The sequence below is a fragment of the Podarcis pityusensis genome, assembly GCF_964106645.2.
Source record: "Podarcis pityusensis genome assembly, chromosome: 11".
NCBI lineage: Eukaryota > Metazoa > Chordata > Lepidosauria > Squamata > Lacertidae > Podarcis > Podarcis pityusensis.
This window is the reverse complement of record NC_138036.1, coordinates 55,708,776-55,726,097: the sequence shown is the minus strand read 5'-3', so window position 1 is coordinate 55,726,097 and position 17,322 is coordinate 55,708,776. Positions and strand designations below refer to the sequence as shown.

The window sequence follows — 17,322 nt, the reverse complement described above, 5'->3', positions numbered from 1 at the left end:
ATGTTAGGCGATCCCTGTCCAGATAGGCGTGCAACTAGGCCACCAGCCAAATCAAGGCCTCCTGAGCCTCAAGCGGCAACAGCAGATCCAGAAATACCCACTGCTTCTGAGGGAGTGTAACCCCATCAAGAGCAGACAACCTCTCATCCATTCAGTCTAGGAAACAAACCACTAACAGTGCATCTGTCATATCTGGATTGAGCTTCAGTTTGTTTTTCATTAAATATTTTTAGGCGCCAGGCAAAAATATTCCCTCTTCAAACAGGCCTTTGGCTAATTAATATTCTACAGCCTTTTAAATGTGTCTGTGGGAAGCAGAGTTATTGTTTTGCTGCTCTACTTATTTACTTTTTTTATCCTGTATTTTATTCTGTGAACTGCCCTTAGATCTTATTCTCTAATAAATAAACAAATAACTGATCCAAGCACCTTGTCCATATCCTCGAAACTTACTAACTGAAATTCATTCAACATAGCAGGACTAGACAGTGCTCTGGACACCTTTCAAGATTTATCTGCTGTAACAGAGTCAAGATCCCAGTGGATACAAACGATTTGATCCTTAAAATGCTTTGCAAACAAGTCACAGCAAGCTACCATCAGTTCTGTAAAAACTCCCAAATGCCTGATGCTGAAGTAACCGTCAGATTATGTTGTTGTTTAGTCGTTTAGTCGTGTCCCCATGGACCAGAGCACGCCAGGCACTCCTGTCTTCTACTGCCTCCCGCAGTCTGGTCAGACTCATGTTTGTAGCTTCGAGAACACTGTCTAACCATCTCGTCCTCTGTCGTCCCCTTCTCCTTGTGCCCTCCATCTTTCCCAACAGCAGGGTCTTTTCCAGGGAGTCTTCTCTTCTCATGAGGTGGCCAAAGTATTGGAGCCTCAGCTTCACGATCTGTCCTTCCAGTGAGCACCCAGGGCTAATTTCCTTAAGAATGGATGTGTTTGATCTTCTTGCAGTCCATGGGACTCTCAGGAGTCTCCTCCAGCACCATAATTCAAAAGCATCAATTCTTCGGCGATCAGCCTTCTTTATGGTCCAGCTCTCACTTCCATACATCACTACTGGGAAAACCATGGCTTTAACTATACGGACCTTTGTTGGCAAGGTGATGTCTCTGCTTTTTAAGAAGCTGTCTAGGTTTGCCATCGCCTTTCTCCCAAGGAGAAGGCGTCTTTTAATTTCATGACTGCTGTCACCATCTGCAGTGATCAGGGAGCCCAAGAAAGTAAAATCTCTCACTGCCTCCATTTCTTCCCCTTCTATTTGCCAGGAGGTGATGAGCCCAGTGGCCATGATCTTCGTTTTTTTGATGTTGAGCTTCAGACCATATTTTGCGCTCTCCTCTTTCACCCTCATTAAAAGGTTCTTTAATTCTTCCTCACTTTCTGCCATCAAGGTTCTGTCATCTGCATATCTGAGGTTGTTGATATTTCTTCCGGCGATCTTAATTCCGGCTTGGGATTCATCCAGCCCAGCCTTTCGCATGATGAATTCTGCATATAAGTTGAATAAGCAGGGAGACAATATACAGCCTTGCCGCACTCCTTTCCCAATTTTGAACCAATCAGTTGTTCCATATCCAGTTCTAACTGTAGCTTCTTGTCCCACATAGAGATTTCTCAGGAGACAGATGAGGTGATCAGGCACCCCCATTTCTTTAAGAACTTGCCATGGTTTGCTGTGGTCGACACAGTCAAAGGCTTTTGCATAGTCAATGTAGCAGAAGTAGATGTCTTTCTGGAACTCTCTAGCTTTCTCCATAATCCAGCGCATGTTTGCAATTTGGTCTCTGGTTCCTCTGCCCCTTCGAAATCCAGCTTGCACTTCTGGGAGTTCTCGGTCCACATACTGCTTAAGCCTGCCTTGTAGAATTTTAAGCATAACCTTGCTAGCGTGTGAAATGAGTGCAATTGTGCGGTAGTTGGAGCATTCTTTGGCACTGTCCTTCTTTGGGATTGGGATGTAGACTGATCTTCTCCAATCCTCTGGCCACTGCTGAGTTTTCCAAATTTGCTTGCATATTGAGTGTAGCACCTTAATAGCATCATCGTTTAAATTTTTTAATAGTTCAGCTGGAATATCATCACTTCCACTGGCCTTGTTATTAGCAATGCTTTCTAAGGCCCATTTAATTTCACTCTCCAGGATGTCTGGCTCAAGGTCAGCAACCACACTACCTGGGGTGTACGAGACATCCATATATTTCTGGTATAATTCCTCTGTGTATTCTTGCCACCTCTTCTTAATGTCTTCTGCTTCTGTTAGGTCCTTTCCACTTTTGTCTTTTATTATGGTGATCTTTGTACGAAATGTTCCTTTCATATCTCCAATTTTCTTGAATAGATCTCTGGTTTATCCCATTCTATTGTTTTCTTCTATTTCTTTGCACTGCTCGTTTAAGAAGGCCTTCTTGTCTCTCCTTGCTATTTTTTGGAAATCTGCATTCAATTTCCTGTATCTTTCACTATCTCTCTTGCATTTTGCTTGCCTTCTCTCCCCTGCTATTTGTAAGGCCTCGTTGGACAGCCACTTTGCTTTCTTGCATTTCCTTTTCATTGGGATGGTTTTAGTTGCTGCCTCCTGTATAATGTTATGAGCCTCCATCCATAGTTCTTCAGGCACTCTGTCCACCAAATCTAAATCCTTAAACCTGTTCCTCACTTCCACTGTGTATTCATAAGGGATTTGACTTAGATTGTATCTTACCGGCACAGTGATTTTTCCTACTTTCTTCAGTTTAAGCTTGAATTTTGCTATAAGAAGCTGATGATCTGAGCCACAGTCAGCTCCAGGTCTTGTTTTGCTGACTGTATAGAGCTTCTCCATCTTTGGCTGCAGAGAATATAATCAATCTGATTTCGACGCTGCCCATCTGGTGATGTCCATGTGTAGAGTCGTCTCTTGTGTTGTTGGAAAAGAGTGTTTGTGATGACCAGCTTGTTCTCTTGGCAGAACTCTATTAGCCTTTGCCCTGCTTCGTTTTGAACTCCAAGGCCAAACTTGCCAGTTGTTCCTTTTATCTCTTGACTCCCTACTTTAGCATTCCAATCCCCTATAATGAGAAGTACATCCTTCTTTGGTGTCATTTCTATAAGGTGTTGTAAGTCTTCATAGAATTGGTCAATTTCAGTTTCTTCAGCACCAGTGGTTGGTGCATAAACTTGGATTACTGTGATGTTAAGAGGTCTGCCTTGGATTCGTATCGAGATCATTCTATCATTTTTGAGATTGCATCCCAGTACAGCTTTCGCCACTCTTTTGTTGACTATGAGGGCCACTCCATTTCTTTTACGGGATTCTTGCCCACAGTAGTAGATATGATGGTCATCCGAACTGAATTCGCCCATTCCTGTCCATTTTAGTTCACTGATGCCCAGAATGTCAATATTTATTCTTGCCATCTCATTTTTGACCACATCCAACTTACCAAGGTTCATGGTTCTTACATTCCAGGTTCCTATGCAATATTTTTCTTTACAGCATTGGACTTTCCTTTCGCTTCCAGGCATATCCGCAACTGAGCGTCCTTTCGGCTTTGGCCCAGCCGCTTCATCAGCTCTGAATCTACTTGTACTTGTCCTCTGCTCTTCCTCAGTAGCATGTTGGATGCCTTCTGACCTGAGGGGCTCATCTTCCAGCGCCATAACTTTTATATGCCTGTTGCCTTTGTCCATGGAGTTTTCTTGGCAGGGATACTGGAGTGGCTTGCCGGTTCCTGCTCCAGGCGGATCATGTTTGGTCAAAGCTCTCCACTATGACCTGTCCATCTTGGGTGGCCCTGCACAGCATAGTTCATAGCTTCTCTGAATTATTCAAGCCCCTTCGCCACGGCAAGGCAGTGATCCATGAAGGGGATCAGATTATAAACTGCACTATTAAGATCTCAAACGGCATTACTATTAAAACTGTACAAATGTAGAAACAGCTACCCTGAGATACATACAGAGAACCTCCAGCAGCAGCAGCAGCAGCAAAGTCCATACTTACTTTACAAATAAAACTTATCAAATTGTTCAGTTGTGTGTAACCCAGAAAAATAGTAAACATTTCTCACACTGAAGCAATTCTGCCTTTCACACTCCCATTATCACTGAAATTTAAATGACTTAATGCATAGATACACATGCAAGTATTATTTTGTGACACTGTTAAGAAGCAAACAGTTCTCCAAAATTATTAAACTGAGACAGTATGTCAGAAGGATTTTATATGTGACTGAAGAGAAATATTGTTATTGTGCCACTCACGTTTTCACAATATATTCCTGGAAAAAAAGGAGTCTGTTCCATGAAAATATAATTATGAATCATGCAGCTCAACCTCTGCATAAAACAGGCTGAAAATGGAACAATGCATGAGTTTAAGTATTTTTCTAGGTTAAGGAGTAAATGCGCAATATGAGTATTTTTTAAAAACCATAAAGGCCTACATTGAAGACTTCAAGCAGTTGTGGATTCATTTAACTAAGAGTGAACTAAAAAAAATTTAAGCTGCACACAAATATTTTCTTTCACTGTCTTTGAATAAAACTTGGATACAATTAGTTTCTCCCAAGACTAGAAAGATTAAACAAAAACAATAGAGCAAAATTATAGAGCATATATAAATTGTTTTCAAAACAAACAAAAGCATTCCTCCAGATTACATTATTTTCCCCTAATTGAAAGTTTGCTTTTATAGTGCTCTCTTGCTTACTGATTTGTAGACTTTGGTCTTCACTTGAAGTTGCCAGTTTAAGCTCCACTGTATTAAGAGCTATTAAAATTACTTAAACACCACATCTTTCTTAACATTCAAAAGGAGAGACAGCACAGACTGTATTTTAATTAAAGTAGAACATATTTCAACACAATGTGAATGTAGGATGTCTCTAGAGTGGTTTCTAAAAATGACATACTGTCTCTGTGCTGTAGATGCTGCACCTTTAAATAATCAAGTTAATTTAAAGCAGTCAGGGAGAGGATTCATTTGCTTACTTGTATCCAGCTGTTGGCCTTCAATTCCACAGGGTTCTGTGGTTCACCACTGTACAGACAACATAAGCACCACATTAGAATCTTCTGGCATTCGTCTGCAGATAGCAAACCAAATAAGAATATTAAAAAAAAAATCAAAGCAGAGCAAGAGTAATCTTTTGTTCATGTTAATAAACAAAAAAATCCCAAGGTCTAAAGCCAGTCTTTATCCATATATATATATATATATATATATATATATATATATATTATTTCAAAGTAATTCCATTCGTCCCATATAATAATGGTTTAAACAATGTAGGAACCTGTTAATATTGTTTTTAACAATGCTTTTCAATGACATACTGGAAGGGGAAGGGGCAGAATTCCTAATATATTGAGGACCTCCGTGCTAACAGCAGTCCCTGAACTATGGGAGAATGATTAACTCATCATATAAACGGTCCAGCATAATGTTTTTTATTACAAGCTATATCAAGTCAGACCAAGCTGGCTTTCTGCCATGTAGATAACTTTATACTCCAGCCAGACAGCTTCTAAATGCAAAACATCTTAGTAGGGCTACTAAAAGACAACTTTCAATCTCAGCTCTTGGTGCCTATAAGGACTACAGCAGGTTATAATGGGCCGTCTTAGAAAAAAAGTTAGAAAAAAATGAATATGGGATAGATATTTATTAAAATTATTGCTCAGTTTCAGCAAGCCTTCACAGCCGTAATTAGAATGAATGCATTTAATAGGGGTAAATAATTTTAATGAGGGAACAAAACCAGAGAGCCCACTATTTCCATTGCTCTTTGCAATTTCTAAAGAGCCACTAGCTAATGTGTTGCATAGTAAAGGATGTTAAAATTAATGAAATTATTCAAGTCATTAGATTGTACAATGATGAAACAATAGTCTTGCTACTATCACCTACAACTAACGTATGGTCAGAGCCAGCAAATTTATAGCTAATTTGCAACTCAATTATCTAAAATCAGAAGTACTCTGGGCATAAACCTAGCCATTCAGTAAAATATTAAGATGCTTCTGGGACTGTCAGTACACACAAATCTATGAAGTAACTTAGACCAAGTTCTCAGGTATTTATATGCTATCTAAGGATGCTTAATGAAGGGTGAGTGATGAAGAAAGTTAAACAGAACCTAAAGCACAGGAGGTGGGGTAGATTATGGCTGGACCACATTATGGCAGTAAATACAACAATTCTGCCCAAAATCATTTTATTGCTTTCAAACGAGTTCACAGGTGGTACCTGTTATCTCATATTAGGTTTATCTCATATTAGCAGCTTCAACAGATGTAACTGGTGGAGAGGGAAAGGATTCATAATTTCATTTCTGGTGGTCTTGGGCAGTTGTCAGAGTGTTTTGGGGGAAATGTTTATGCTGTAATGTATGCGTTAACAAGATAGCGACATGATGGATCCCCAAACTAGCTTTACTAGCTTTAATGGTGCTTTCAAAGAGTTATTCTTGAAAACATGTATCATATTTATTCCTGCATATTTAGTAACAGCTGAACAACAAAATCCTCTAGTCTAGGGTTTCCTAAACTTGGGTCTCCAGCTGGTTTTGGACTACAAATCCCATCAACTTTGAACACTGGTCCTGCTAGCTAGGGATGATGGGAGTTGTAGTGCAAAAACAGCTGGAGACCTAAGTTTGGGAAATCCTGCTCTAGACAATTTTCAACAGACCCTTGGTCTCAAAAGTTGTGATAAATGACCCTTTTAGAGAACATGAGAATAGTCTTTTGCATTTGCTAGTTCACATTAAACCACTGTCTATTTTAACTATGGCTCAGCATAAAGATAGCTTCATGTGTTCCAGAAAATACAACTCAAGTCTCGGTGGTTTCAATAGGAGTTAAGACATTCTAACTGCAAGTGGATAGGAGGACAATAAGATCTTTTAAAAAACATTGTATCACTTAAGGTATTATTATTTTAGTGCAGGGATGGAGAACCTGTGGCCCTCCAGGTGTTGTTTGATAAGTACACTCATCATCCCTGACCACTGCCAATACCAGCTGGGGCTGATGCGAGTTAGAGTCCAATAGTCAATATTCCAATAGTCAATATTCCAATAACTAACAAAATAAAAAAACAAATATTTTTATTTCACAAAGCTGACTTCAAAAACTCACCATAGCCAATGACAAAGGGGTTCCAACAAAGTCTTCCCAATAATTGACCAATTAGTGGAAACTCTTGGATTGAACTAGTACAGTTCTGAAATTAAAGGGAATAGTAAACCAAAAATATTGCGTGTCAAAATGTATTGGGGGCCCAAAATAAGAGGGGTTTGGAGAAAGTATCTGTAGAGCAGAGCCTCTTCAAAGACTAAGCTTGTATTCCATCATTGTTGAGCTCACCCTAAGAACTCTGCAGATGCTTCCACAAAGATGGCACTTTTTCCCCCCATAATTTTTTTTATTAATTTACAACAAAACAAAACATACATAAAATTTTCACATCCAATTTTCACAAATTGCTTCTTTTCTGGACTTCCTTCAGCTTCTCCGTAAATCATCCAGTCATTATTTTAAGTGCGCATTTCGTAATTTATATTGTCATTATTCATACCCTTAGTTTCCTTTCTCTTTAAACAATACTTCTTAGTTTTTCACAGTGCTTTTTTAAACCCCTCTAGCGTTATCTGTCCCTCACTTATACTTTCCAGATATTCCACAAATTTCCCCCAGTCCTCGATGAACTTTTGGTCTCTCAGGTATCTAATTTTCCCAGTCAATTTATCCAACTCAGCATAGTCTAACAGCTTCATTCTCCATTCTTCCACTGTCGGTATTTCCTGTTGTTTCCATTTCTGAGCCAGTAACACTCTTGCTGCAGTCACTGCATATTGGAAAAATTTACAGTCTTTTCTCTTTATCTCATTTCCTAATATTCCTAACAGAAAGGCTTCAGGTTTCTTTGTAAATGTATATTTTAGAATCTTCTTCAATTCATTATATATCCTTTCCCAGAAGCCTTTCGCTTTCTTACATTCCCACCACATATGATAAAAAGAGCCTTCTTTATCTTTACATTTCCAACACTTATTACATGTCTTATACATTTTTGCTAATTTCACCGGTGTTATATACCATCTATAAAACATTTTCATAACATTCTCTTTTAACGTCATACATGCTGTAAATTTTAGATTTTCTTTCCATAGTTTTTCCCAATCCTCAAATTGTATATTATATCCAACATCTCTGGCCCAGTGTATCATTACCGACTTAACTTCCTCATCTTTTAAATTCCATTCTAACAACAGCTTGTACATTTTGGATAGAATTTTGTAATCATTATTTATTATTTCAATCTGAAATTTTGAATCTTTATCAGCATAACCACCCTCTTTGATATCTTTCCTAAACATTTCATTTATTTGAAAATAATGCAACCAATCATATACATGTTCTTTAACTTGTTCGTATGGTTTCATTTTCCATTTACCCCTTTCTTTAAATAGCAGTTGACCATATGTGATCCAATTGCCTCTCATATTAATTTTCTTTACACTCATGACTTCTAACGGAGATAACGAGTGTGGTACTTTAGGTTCTAATAGGTTTTTGTACCTATTCCATACTTCAATCAAAGGACCTCTGAAGATGTGGCTCTCAAAACCTTTATGGATTTTCTTTTTCTCATACCATAAATACACGTGCCACCCAAATCTGTTATCAAACCCCTCTAAATCTAACAGTTCCTTATTTTCTAGTTTTATCCAGTCTTTTAACCAGCAAAGGCAAGATGCCTCATAATATAATTTCAAGTCCGGCAGGGCAAAGCCTCCTCTTTCTTTCGCATCTGTTAATAACTTAAACTGAATTCTCGGCTTTTTGCCCTGCCAAATATATCTTGAAATTGCTCTTTGCCATTCTTTGAAAATCTTGTTTCCCTTAATTATAGGGATAGTCTGGAATAAAAATAACATCTTTGGCCCACTTCCGGGTTGGCGCCATCGCCGAATGGCGGACTCCCTCCGAGCTCCGGAGGGAGCCGGCTCGGCAGGGGCTGGGTCCTACCGCGCCGGCGACGCGGGGACCCTTAAAAACCACGGGCACGGGGCCCGTGGACATGGGGACTCGGCTGGTACCGTCAGCGCCCTCCCGACTCGTGAAGGAGCCTTTTTAAAGGCTACGGATTGGGTGCCTGGGAGTGGCGTGGTACTTTGAGTCTATCGCTTCCCCTGCCGAGTGCAGCCGCATGCCATTCGTCGGAGAGCGCTGGCTTCTTCCATTTGAAATTCGGACATTTAACAAAAACCCGTGAGTAATTGGGTAACCGGGTACAAAAGGAGGGGAAAAAAAAAGGAATTTTTTTTTTTTTCGGATTCGGCACGAGCGGGGGGGATCTAAAAAGGAAGTCAGTCCCCTCCCTGATTGTAAACATGCTAAAACAAGGACTGAGAAACCAAGATCAATTCTGAAGTTTATTGCTGACTAAAAATACCAAATTCCACGATGGAATCATTACAAGAATTGTGCTGGAGGAGAGTCGAGGGTGAGAGGGAAAAGGCAACCCCCCCCCGGGAACCGGGGCGATTCAGAGAACCTGGCGGAGAGAGATGGAGAGTTTGACAGCTGTCAAAGTAGCTGTCAAATCTTGAGAATATAAAGAGGACTTCGCTACAAGTATTTTGCTGGTTGATTTTGATACAATTGGATATAAATATGGATACAAAATGTCGGATGGAAAAAGAAACAACAATTTGACTTTTGGATGAGAGGACACAAAGTTATTGCAATCCCTCTAGAGGGGCTTTGGGACATTACAAGCGGCGTATATGGAAAACTACTCTGGGATGTGTATTACTGGTCTTAGCTCCTGGGAAAGTAGCAAAACTGAAATATTTGTTTTGTCTACAGAGGTGACAACACAATAGAATCTTTCTATTTAAGTAAGCTCCTGAATAACAAACCTCTGTAGAGATACTAGATTTCAGAATAAGAATGGTTTTGCAGCTGAACAAGACAGAAACCTGAGAAAGTAAGAAACAAAAGAGTAAAGGACCAACTACGCCACGGCAAGAACAATGGGAGGAGTAACAATGATCAAGGGAAATTAAAGGCCTCGATTAGACTGGACTTTTGAAATTAAATATTATCAAAATAAGTAAATTTAAAGAAAACCGGCAAGATGAATTGAGAAAGTTTGGCTGTGGACTTGAGACCTCCAGGCCGACAACATACAGACTGATGGACATAGGGAATCTAAACCGGGGAAGGGAGGGGGAATTCTAGAATCCAAAGGCTATGTAATCAACTTTTGGAATCTTCTTCTATTTTCTATCTTTAAAATTTTTTTTTTTTTTTATATATATAAAAAAAAAATAAAAATAACATCTTTGGATGGCACTTTTAAGATTGCACTGACCATAATGGAGAAACTTTGCGGGACACAAATGCAAATTCAAAATACAGTAGGTTAAGCTCCCACCATACACTGGGGGGGGCGGGGTGGAGAGCATGTGGACAATGTGCCCCTCCCCTATCCTGCATAGAAACTGCTGGCCAAACAGTACTCACTTCAGTATTCTTTCTTGCAAGATGCAGTTAAAAACATGTGAGACAGTAACAAGAACAGTGATGGAGATTCAGTGGCCTTCCAGATATGGTTGAAGTCCACCTACTAGCAGCCCCAACTAACATGGTCAGTGGTCAGATTATGCAAGCTGTAGTCCAGCAACATCTGAAGGGCCACAGAATCCCTATCCCTGTTTTAGGACACAAAAACCTCATACAACTCAAGGTTAGAAAGCATGAAATCCACATGTAACGTGAGATAGTCACATGTTCATGACACTCAAACATAATCTGTAGTTGACCAAGAGTACCCTCTGGGTGTATCAACATACAACATAGTCCACCAGCTTCCTGCAATAAAGCTTCCTGTATGCCTAAAAGTGCAAGAACACATTGAAGGCTGCAATACAGGGCTGGAGACTTGCACCTGGCCTGCCTGAGGGCAAAAAGAGGTGGGTTTGGTGGCTTCCTTTCCAAAACTGGCAATAATTCCTCATCATAGATCAAACTTCTTTAATAAATATTGCAAGACCTTTCTATTTAGCCCACTTTCTGTGTGTGGCTAGGATGATGCTTATAAAGCGTGCGGTTTTAATAGTTGTTACATGAAGAAGAAGAAATTAAAAATTAACACATGGTTTTGATATATTGCTATTTTCCCTAGCTTTCAAGATGGGATGGATTAAGTCAAATAAATAAAAATAACAAATTATTCAAAATGTCATGCCTCTTACATCATACTATGGATTATACGAAGGATTGAGTAGAAACTACAGTACAAAGAAGTCATGAAGTTTCTGTTACTGTTTGCTATATTCTACATGACATCATACTTAAGTCAGTTATAACCTGAAATTTAACAGACACTAAAGCTACAAAACCTAAACAACGTTTAACCAAATGGAAAGCAGCTTTGCTATAAAAGTAATGCATGGTGTAGTTTATAAACATTCTTACGCAATCAGTCCATTTTTTCCATTTTTGTAGTTTTACTGTCTAATAAACAGAGGCTTTTAAAATGGTACTAACCTAAGATAATATATAAGTAGCAGAAAAGAAAATTGTCACAAGCTGCTGCAATAAATGTTTCAGATTCATCCCATAATTGGAGCTAGGCTTGAGCAAGATTTTGTAGAAAGGTAGAATATAAATTCAACAAACAAATAAATGAATATTGGGCAAATACATAAAATGAATCTGTGGCCAAGTTTCACAAGACATTCATTATAATTAGGCATTTCAGGGGGTGGGAATCAGTTTCACAAACACATAATGTAATTCATCACTGGTCTATAGTTTATTTTTCTATAGTCCATCAGATATTTGACAATTATCTATAAACATTTTTCTCATCTTTTATACTAGTAATGTAAGCTAAATGCTGTAGCAGTAAAATACATTTTCATGCATACAGATATAGCAAAATGCCCCAATGATTAATAAATTGTCTTCTAAAAAATGGTAAGGAATTCCAGGGCAATACGAATTTTGCACAGGCGCAACTAGAAATAAGAAATATTTGCTTGTGATCCAACGATGGTGGCCTGAAATTTCTTTGAATGCCACATCAGTAGGGTTACTGTGTCAGCAGACTCCTTAAGATTTAAGAGATAAGTTATAGTATTGCATGTTAAGAGTCTTTAAATAATCCAATTTATGACCTGAAAACCAGAATCAAATACTTGTTTATTTTAAAGTATTTTTAAAAAGGTTACTGTGTTGAGTAGGAAATCTCATGTGAGAACATAACCAATCAAAAAGAAAAAGCTCCTTTCACAATAAATCAGGAACACAGGAAACACATTCCTGTTTGCATTACCTGTGGCTGTTTCACCAATTTGCTTCTATGATCCAGCAATACATTAGGTCAATGCTACAAGGCTCTCTGCTACTGTTAGCTTTCTGTCTTGTCAAAATGTGGGGTGCAGAACGTTTCTGTAACAGTCTTCAAAACAGTTCATTCTTCCAGTTAATTCACTTACCATATGTTTCAAAGCTCCATAAATCTGTAGTAGAAATTCCTGTAATTCAGGCAAGTGAAGGCAGACATCTTGCTGAGATTCTGAAGTGCTTGTCTGCCCCCATTCAATAGTCTTGTGCAGCCAAAACTCGAAGCTGAATTTAGTGACTCTAGTATCTTTGGCCATCCCCTCACCTTGATAGTTAAAAAGAAGTATGAGAAAGCTCTTCTGTGATAAAAAACCAGTAACACTTTGCTAACATTTAATACATGAGGTACATGATTAAAAATATTTGCAGTTTGCATGATGCATGTGAATCTATTGGCTCCTAAAATGGAACATTTCTACATTTCTGTGTAGAAGTGGAAGAAGAATCATCATCACAATATATTTAAAAAAACTGTTATCATGTTCCTGCATTTTTACTATTTTCTAATCAATAATTTGCTAAACCAGCAGTGAAACAGCATTCTGGTATGAATAGTTAAGGAAACAGACACACACAGAGGCATGTACAAACTGTAACCTTTGGGAAACAAATGCACAGTCCGAATTCTACTTTTTAAACTTAAGACACCCTTGGGCTGCAATACTTCACCCAGAAACCACATGTTTGGAACAAGAGCAATACTAATTCCCAGAATTCACAAATCAGAAGTCTTTTAAAATATCATAAATCACAACTTTCCATGTAAGATACATATCTGAATGTTCTATGACCACATCAGAATTCAACCACAAATTAAATGTTTCACATGGAGAGAAGGCAGGTTATCCTTTTTCTTCCTAGAAATTGCAATAACCTATTCAAAGTGCTGATTTTGACCTATAAAGCCTTTAACGGCTCAGAATCGCAACACCTCAAGGACCACTTCTTTCCATATAAACGTACCCGGACCCTGAGATCATCTTCTGAGTGAGGCCCTTCTTCGTCTACCTCCTCCTCAAGAGGCCCGGAGGGTGGTAATATGAGAACAGCCCTTCTCTGCTGTGGCTCCCCTTCTGTGGAATGCTCTTCCCAGAGAAGTTTGCCTGGCACCTTCATTCTACACCTTTAGGTGCCAGGCAAAAACGTTCCTTTTTAACCAGGCCTTTGGTTGATTTAATTGACATCCTATTCCCTTTTAAAATGTGGGTTTTTGAGGGGAGCAGGGTGTTATTGGGTAGTTTTTATTTTGATTATGTATTTTGTGGTCTTATATTTTGATTTTATTCTGTGAACCACCCTGAGACCTCCAGGTATAAGATGGTATATAAGCTCAATAAATAAATTAATAATAATAAATTCACTTTCCATGCCCCCCTAGGGCAGATTTATTTGTTTATATGATGGTGATGTGAGATGTGGGAATACTCAGGATTTTTGTTGTGGGGCAGGACTTTGTATGGGGGGGCAAGGACTTTGTGAGAGGGGCAGAACTGATGTGATTGGTGAGTTAGTTAAGTATTTTTATTGTTTTACTTGATCTAGGGGGGTCAGCTGCCCCCCTTGGCTACACCCATGATGTGAGGATCCCCCAACAAGTTGCCATTTGGTTCATGACAGCCAAGTTTCTCCAACACGTAAGATCAAGATCACAGCTAACGCTAAGCCAAAAAAACTTCTAAGATGTGAGCCAGAAAGTGACAAAGATTGTTCATGCCATTGGAACTAAAATCTGTATTGCAGAAAAACCACAAAAAACTATGCCACATGGTGGAAATTTATTGTATTTACCAAGGATACAGGGCCGACGAATACTCTGCCAGTTGTATAAGGTGTAGTAGTACAGTAGTCTACACTCGTTAAGGTGTAGACTACTATATTACTACTGCTACTACTAGCTAGGGCATGTATACAAATCAAGGTATGACTCAAGACAAATTAATGTGGTATGTATGTGTGGCAAAGAAAAGGAGCTTGGAGTTGCATTTTAAGTAGCAAGATGGAAAAATCTAAAAAGCAAATTAAATGAGAAACCTGAGAGCCAGTTGCCTGAGAGCTCCTAGCTCTTAAAAAAAAAAAAGTAAACAGGGCCCTCCAATTCACATTGGGGCCATCATACTTGGGGCTCGTGGGTCTTTTAAAATCTATTCACTCTTGCACTCTTGCACTCTTGCAGATACCCATCCACTCAGGTGCCATTTGCTTTTTTATAGAAAACTTATGGATAAAATGATTTTCCCTAACCAAGAAACTAGGAGCTTAAGGGGCATGATGAGATTTACACTGGGGAAACACTTAACAAAGCCCTCCCTAACATCCCAATCTCAGAGGTGAATTGGAGGTGCCTAACTAAAGATACAGGAGATCTGATCACAGTTCTCAAACACTGCTTAGAACAGGGGTCAGCAAGGCTTACCGGGCATGGGCCGGATCACTCCAGCAGACATTCTCCATGGGACGGACTGGAGCAGTACAACACCCAAAATCACATCTGCGCATGTCCGCAGCGCAAGAAATCACTTCTATGCATGCCCAGATGCCAAAAATCGCACCTGCACAGAAGCAATTTTTTGTGTCTGGGCGTGCGCAGAAGTGATTTCCGGAGCCGCGGAAGAGAGTCCCCGCGCCTTGCTGGTTTAGTGCAGCACACAGCTCGGTTGGGGGGCAGCTCATGGGCCAGTTAAGCAACCCTCATGGACTGCTTCCAGCCCATGGGCCTTAGGTTGCTGACCTCTGGCTTAGAAGAAGCAGTGACTGAAGAGCATGCTTTGGGGGCAAACCAATACTTCTTTATAGATTACTGCTGTTGATACCTGGGTGTCATGACCCAGGTGCAGACAACACTACCTCCCTAGATTCCTACCTGGGGTAGTGGGGAAGTCGGGTGCATAAACTTTATGCTCTCTAGCTTTGGCTATTAGGAGTAGGGACAAGATCAAAGGGACAAGAGAACTAGGGCAGGGTTCCACATCCTATGAGGCGAACCCCCCCTCCATATACTGTACCCTATAGTCACCACAGGTTATCTTTTTGTGTGAGGTTAAACTTTGATACGTGGAGACTCAGGCAGAAATTGAACAAATAAGAAAGATTTATTACAAATACAACAAGACACTAAACACTGTATTTCTTTCTAAGCTCAGAGACTCCTTTCTCTAGCTGTAGACATTTTCCTCAGAGTGGATGTTACACACAGATCAGAACCAACTCTCCAGCTCTCGCTCTCTCTAGCTCTTCTCCTCAAACTATCTCCCTATCTGAACACTCTCTTAGAAACGGAAAAAGTGCTGTCTCCACCCCCCACTGGCTAGCTGTCTTCATAGTCAATGAGAGAGGAGCTCCAGAACCCTGCTGGAGTTTCAAAGTATCACACCACCAGATTCTGGTCTAGCTCAGCTGTCTGTCACATTGTACCAGTTTCATTAGGTGCGAGGCATGATTTGTAGACAGCCCTGGTGAATCAACAGGAGAAGGGAATATTTATATTCAGAAATTTGTTGCTGCCAGAAAAAGAAATAGAAAGCAACACCTTACTTAGCAACCTATATGTAGTTGCCAATCTTGATGTTGGCTGAGTTTTTTTTAGAGGTAGAGAAACAACAATAACAGAAAACAGTATTTTTCCATACACTTTTATGAATTTGGATACTACTCAAAGTGGGGAAAGCAACAATTCAACTTGGTGGCTAGTGTTCAAACAATGTCTGCATTATATATATCAAAGGAAGTATACACAAAGGCCATGTTGTTTTCATTGCAATTACTATTAAAGTTTTTTATGGATCTGGATTAAGTCAAACTATAGTTCCTATTCTTTATTAGTCAATTACTGGAGGAAAAAAAGATAATGAGCATTCAAGTTGCTGAAGGGCCATTGCAGCAGTGAAGAACAAAAAGCATACTTATTTATCCTATAAAACATGGTGCTTTGTGTGATGGAGGCTGCAGGTGGCAATTGGTGTGACGAAGGGTGGTGGCATAAGAGAAGCACCTCTTTTTCTAGAAAAACAGCCCTGATTCTATGATTCCTTGCAAAGAACAAAATGCACCATGAATAATATCAAAACTGCATCAATCAGAAGCACAACTAGTGCACAGGTGTAATATGTAGACCATAAACTCTTCACAAGTAAAACAATCCTTTAGATGTGTCTCAAGCAGTTCCTCTAACTGAAGTGAATTAGTTAAAACTAGACCTTCAAATTCTTACCATCTTAATGCAACAAAATTTTAGAGATTTAACACAGTGTTCTATAAAATGTATAACCAATGGTGCATGAAGCCTCTGGGTCCTAATACAACTTTTGTGTTCTCCTATCATGAGCTTAATCTTTCTTGTGGTCAGGGAAACAATTATATGCACATTGAAAAAGGAAGGTCAGGTGGCTGGCTCTATGGACTTAATGAGGATAAAGAATGGATATCTGTTATTTTATAATTCAAAGATATAATCTTCCAAGGAGTTATGCCGCACTTCTTGCCATTATGGCTATTACACTGTATTAAGATATATGTGAATGGAATATTGATTATTGCTGTCACAGAGAGTCTTTACAGAATACATGGAAATTCTATGAATCTATGGAATAGAGCAAGAAACTTGATTAACACTGTAAGGTCAGGTGTACAATGGAATTATTTTGGTACTTCAATAGCATATAATTTTACACGAGTTCACAGAAACAACTAATAACCACTGAGTCCTACAATTTTACATTAGCAAATATATACATTTATAAATTGAGATAAGATTAGATGTTGTTTTTTTAACAGATGATTGCAAATTCTTGCAATCTAGATATAATAACTTTTGATATTGACACAAGCAAGGGTGATACTGGGATATAATTTGGTGAGCAGAAGATAGCTTTTAGTTTAACAATTCAAAAAAAAATGGCTGATTTGGTTTTT

The 17,322-nt window shown here is 39.1% G+C and overlaps 1 protein-coding gene across 11 annotated transcripts in view; it reads right to left on the bottom strand.

The window, feature by feature from the left end:
* The window catches only part of FANCC (FA complementation group C), a 73,288-nt gene that overhangs the window by 43,666 nt on the left and 12,300 nt on the right, over positions 1 to 17,322 (bottom strand). For 7 of the 11 annotated variants that reach the window (XR_013977167.1, XR_013977168.1, XR_013977169.1 and 4 more), the window contains exons 3-5: positions 12,507 to 12,679; positions 7,132 to 7,216; positions 4,981 to 5,075 (exon numbers count right to left, since the gene is read on the bottom strand). Coding sequence is in view for 1 of the 11 variants with exons in the window: in XM_080972762.1 (XP_080828888.1) it covers positions 4,981 to 5,075; positions 7,132 to 7,216; positions 12,507 to 12,679 (353 nt within the window). In the remaining 10 variants the exon portion in view is untranslated. Of the gene's footprint in view, positions 1 to 4,251; positions 4,335 to 4,980; positions 5,076 to 7,131; positions 7,217 to 12,506; positions 12,714 to 17,322 lie in introns of those variants that run through there. The other 4 variants (XR_013977166.1, XR_013977171.1, XR_013977173.1 and 1 more) reach the window with 2 other exon arrangements.